Below are 5,533 nucleotides of genomic sequence, written 5' to 3' on the forward strand. Positions count from 1 at the left end.
GGACCTACAGGGTTTCACAGTCTTTTAACTGTTAACGAACAACTAATGCCTACCTATCAAGCAGCATGTAAACAACTTGGACTCATTGAAGACGACCAACATTGGAAACATACGTTAGGTGATGCTGCACTCTCACATTCCCCATCAAAGCTACGTGAATTATTTGTTACTATTCTGCTGTTTTGTAACCCATCTGATCCTCTCACTTTATGGGACCAATACAAAGAAGATTTGTGTGAAGATATACTACACAATAGGCGTCAAGAAACAAATGATGAATCAATAGCAATGAGTAATGACATATTTAACAAGGGTCTCATACTAGTTGAAGACTCGCTGTATGTACTAAGTGAAAAAACTTTAAAAGATTTCAAACTGCTGCAAACAAATAGAACTATACATATGCCGTACAACCATACTGATTTTGAAAACTCTACAGAGAACCTACTGCAATACGTTGCACAACATTTGCCAAACTTAGTGCTCGATCAAACAGTAGCATACAACACCATTGTTAAAAGTGTGGAAACAAAAGATGGAAAAATGTTCTTCTTAGACACACCAGGACGGACTGGGAAAACTTACTTTATCAACCTAATACTTGCAAAAATACGCTCTTTAGAACTATTGGCTCTGGCAGTTGCATCTTCTGGAATACCTGCCACTTTGCTAACTGGAGGTAAAACAGCACACTCCACGTTTGAACTACCTTTAACTGTTTCTATTGAAAATGAATCCACTTGCTCAGTATGCAAAAACGGACCCTTAGGCACCCTACTTCAAAAGTGTCTCTTAATATGTGGGACGAATGTACTATGAAACACCGCGGACATATAGACGCCGTACACAAGACATTAGAAATTGTCCTAAAATCATGGGTGGGGTCACTTTTGTCTTTGCAGGTGACTTCCGTCAGACTCTTCCTATTGTCCCAAGAGGAACAAGTGCTGATATACTAAAAGCATGCTTAAAAGCATCACACCTATGGGACTCCGTACAAACTCTTACCTTACGCACTAACATGAGAACACATTTAGGAGGTGGAGATAATCTCTTTGCTGATCTTTTACTACAACTTGGTAATGGAGATTTACACAACACAAATGGTAACATTAATATTGAAAATTTAGGGACGCCTGTCTCGAACTTACAGGAACACATACAACATGTATACCCAGACGTACACAATATTATTAACAAAGACTACCAATGGATTTGTGAAAGAGCTATAGTTGCACCCAGAAAAACAAGTGTCAACCACATCAATGAACGCATACTACTTCAAATCCCAGGGGAAACAAAAGTATATAAATCCATTGACACAGTCTTAGATACAGAAGACGCAGTACGTTATCCTCAAGAATTCCTAAACTCACTTAACCCTTCAGGACTACTAAGGATCCCACGAAGAGCCTTGGCCAATGCTTATCATGAGCAGAAACTAGCTATGGTCTTAGATTGCCGGGGTGAGGGGTCATTAACATCTGTATTCATGCAAAGCAAGGATTCATACAGGCTGGAGAGGGTCCTGGATGCTATGACTCCCGTGCTGGCCAGGAAGCTATTTCTCCAATGGAGATATGGCACACTGCCTCTGCGATTCTACACTAGCTCCTGGTCAACACCGCCCTCTACCAAGCAATGCCCAGCATGCACTTGTGCTGAGGAAAGCGACCTACATGTGGTCTTGTTTTGTCCAACTTACAAGGCCTCCAGGAAATATTGGCTCCTACCACTCATCAGAAACTTTGGTTGTAGGGAGTACCTCCCGATGTACAGAATTTTAAAAACTGACGTCTCGGGACCAACGGTGTTTGCATTAGCTAAATTTCTTACAAATGTCTGGCATACTCGCACCCGTATTCTAAAGTCGCAGTTCCCCACCTAATTTTAAGATTAAGAATTTTAAATGTATGGTCTTTTATCTGTTTTCACTCTAGTAGTATTTATTTCTTAGGGTGGAATGATTTTACACTGTACAATATGTGTTTGCTGTCTATTTTCGATGGTTTTATATTGTTCCATATGTGTTTTTTTTGTGCATATCTTTGATGGCCAAATCGGCCGAAATAAAGATTGAAAATTGATATAAATCCATTGACACAGTATTAGATACTGAAGACGCAGTACATTATCCTCAAGAATTCCTAAACTCACTTAACCCTTCGGGACTTCCACCTCATGTACTCCAAATAAAAGTTGGCATTCCAATTATCTTATTGCGAAACCTACATCCGCCAAATCTATGCAATGGAACCCGACTACAAGTTAAGTCTTTTACCTTATGTCATTAAAGCAACTATTCTATCTGGCCCTGCTGCAGGCCAGTTAGCTCACATTCCACGCATACCCATGATACCTACAGATCTACCATTTCAATTTAAACGTTTGCAATTCCCCATTAACATTGCCTTTGCTTCTACCATTAACAAATCGCAAGGTCAAACATATAAAGTTATAGGCATCGACTTACGAGAAGAGTGCTTCACTCATGGTCGTTATAGATTGCCCTCTCTAGCACCTGGAATGTGCAAAATCAATTTATTCTACATCCTCATTCAAATGAAACTAAAAATGTAGTTTACCGCGAAATCTTACAATATTGACATACTTCATCTGTAACAACATTACACACTTTACATTTCATCCCCGGACAATGTTTGGACAGGCTGCTAGTAGTCTATAAAACCAAACAGAAAAGGTGCTTGTACTGTGTTCATCCAAACTCAAGCACTTAAAGGTTCTTGAATACATTATGATAAAGGAAAAGGACGCTTTGTGAAATAACATGTTTGCCTAGAATCACACAATTTGGACAAGCAGAAAAGCTTGTATTGATTCCAGGTTATCTGGTTTCACATTTTGAAATTTAGCCACCAGATGTATATCTTGGTTTCTCTCTCCTTTTTTACATCAAAGGTCACTGTTAAGCCCAGGTGGTAAACTCCTCTTCAACTGAGTTTTCTGCACTAAGCGGAGCACAGTTTTTGTCCTTCTCCTCCCTAACGTCAAGTTGTGAGCGAATGTGAGGAAAATCCACCTCCAGGTGAGATTTTCCTTGTTCGTGCTCCTCAACGTCAAGCTGGCAAGTGAGAAAAATTCACCTCCCGGCGATATTTCTCAGCGTAGGCAGTCGAATTTCTCAATGTGGGTGGTCACAGGTGGTCACGAATTCCCGCGTTAAGAAACCTTCTGTTTGCATTAAGAAAATTGCCGCTTGTGTAGAAAATCTACTTGAGTGGTAGAAAAGAAGCACCACCCTCCTGCGCTGTGCATGGTGCCCTCCACGTTGATTTCCAAGTGCAGGACAAACACCCAGCACTGAAAATGAACACGAACAAGCATGTCCAAGCGCTCCTTCCTGCTTGCGGAGCTCCGCCTAGCGCAGCAGAGATTTTGGTCACTTCGCAGAGTTTCGCATAGCAGAACTCTGTGAACTCGGGCCAGGCTTAGCCACTGTTTTGTCTTTATTCTTGGTGCATGAGAGAAACACCGACAAAGACATAGGAGACCCGACTCTGACCCTGATCCAACTACAAAGCCAAGAATTAATTTATCTGGGGGGTGGCACACCCCAAGCACTCCCCCCGCCCTGAAGCTACGCCCTTGGCTGTTGCAAATAACAGCTGTAGAAAGCCTTGCTGAACTCCCCAGGCCCTCTCTGTCTGGCTGTAGCTGGCACGTGGTCTGAGGGGATGGGTGAAGTTGTCCCCACTTCCCACAGAGACCCATTTTGGAGGGAACTGCATTCCAAACCTGAAATTTTATGAAAACCTTAAGCCGGAGAACTTTGCATGTCATTCAAAATTTCTTATACAACCATAACTTATTTTCAATGCACTCATACAGTGGGACGATCGAAGCTAGAGCGCAAAATTACATATGCAAGTTATCTGATTCTTAATGCAATGTTACCAAATGTCAATTTTGAACGTAAAAATAGGAAAGAATGAATATGCATTTGCAAAATGTTAAGTATTTTTTTCAATTTTATATTTTGCATGAAATGCAAGGGCTTAATATTACTAAAATCGCCCAATTTATTCTAGGTTATTCTACAAACTCAATTTTCCACAGTCATGTTTCATTTTCTATTATAAAATACACCAATTCATCAATATTATATGAAAGAATAAAATAAGCAAACTACCGAATTAACAACACACTTTATAGTCATAACTTTTTCTAAAATATCCACAATTCTAAATACGTGTGAGAAGATAAGGCACACATTTCCAGTACAGCTCATTAAAACATGCTCTTCAAAAAAAAACATAAGAGAATTAAAGAGAATGCAATGTTTATTTTGTCGCAGAAGGTGATGCTGGAAGCAGAAGGATGTGATTGGGTACTTCAGTGATGCCTTCCCACGATGGAAGAATGCCTCACTTCCAGGTTCGGAGTAACTTGCAGAGCACTTGCTTCAGTTTGAAATGTTTCAGAATCAGAATAATGCATTGTGCTGGCATATAGGAGGTAATGATTATCTTGCAAATTAACTGAAACATAGTCAAAATTTCGAACATGAAGGCAATCGTTGCCAGAAAAAATAGAATATGGACCAGAAGGAGAGATCCGACTATTTTGGCTGCTCCAAAGTGAGCTTCCAGCCGGGGCTGACTGAATCCTCTGGCATTCTTTCTCATACGACGGACATGTCTGAAGAGTGATATGAGGATGAGTGTGATGGAAGTAATATCAAGCAGAAGAGGCAGGCAGAAGCCAAAAATGTTAAGTAAAATATGATACAAATTATCAATAACGACTTTCCCATGAATACGAGTCAAATTATTGATTGTAGCATTTCTATTTTGAGGGGATCTCTTGTATACTTCCCAGTATGAGGGAATACTGAAGATCAACGTGCTCACGACAGATGCCAAGAGCAGCCAGGGCACCATCTTAGGGATCCTGGGTTTTAAGTAGAAGAAGAGGGGGTGGTTGAAGTCCACAATCTTCACGCTGTAGAAGACACAGAGGCAGGAGGTGAACCAGGAACTGCAAGTGCCAAACCAGACCAGGAGCTGACTTTTGACTTCAAAAGGGTATTCTATAGTTTCAACATCCGGCATTTTGAAAGAAATATAAGAGTATGCTATGTAGGTACACTGAAAGCAAGTACTGGAGATGCCTAGAGCCACAAAGATGAGATCACAGCTGTTCAGGCTCATGCTCCGAGTCCAGGCAATTACTTTAATAGTCACATTGAACCCACTGGCAAGTATTCCAATCACATTCACTATGAATGTGAAAATCAGTAATTCTTTTTCAAACAAAGGATCCATTTTCTGCTTTTTTTCTTGACGATCTCTGGAAGATCTCACAAACACTAGTGCTGCTCTCACTAGAGGACGTGTGTGTTTGTTGTGAGCAAGAATGCTTTCCAAATGGTCCCTAAGCATGCAGCTGCTGCCGGATTAATTTACCTATGATTTCATCGCTGTCATGATAGTTATTTTGCTGTGCGCTGATGCAAATCTGACTGGTTTATGTTGTTGGGTTCTCAAATAATCTGTAAACCAAATATGTAACT

At 40.5% G+C, this 5,533-nt stretch overlaps 1 protein-coding gene across 1 annotated transcript; it reads right to left on the reverse strand.

Moving 5' to 3' along the window:
• Positions 1–4,385: 4,385 nt before the first annotated feature.
• LOC147659496 (taste receptor type 2 member 40-like) lies at positions 4,386–5,285 on the reverse strand. The gene has a single exon (XM_086951700.1). It carries the CDS (start codon positions 5,283–5,285, stop codon positions 4,386–4,388), a length of 900 nt encoding a protein of 299 aa, XP_086807826.1.
• Between the last annotated feature and the right edge of the window lie 248 nt (positions 5,286–5,533).

Source organism: Lissotriton vulgaris, unplaced genomic scaffold (genome assembly GCF_964263255.1).
Source record: "Lissotriton vulgaris unplaced genomic scaffold, aLisVul1.2 SCAFFOLD_3049, whole genome shotgun sequence".
Classification (NCBI taxonomy): Eukaryota; Metazoa; Chordata; class Amphibia; order Caudata; family Salamandridae; genus Lissotriton; species Lissotriton vulgaris.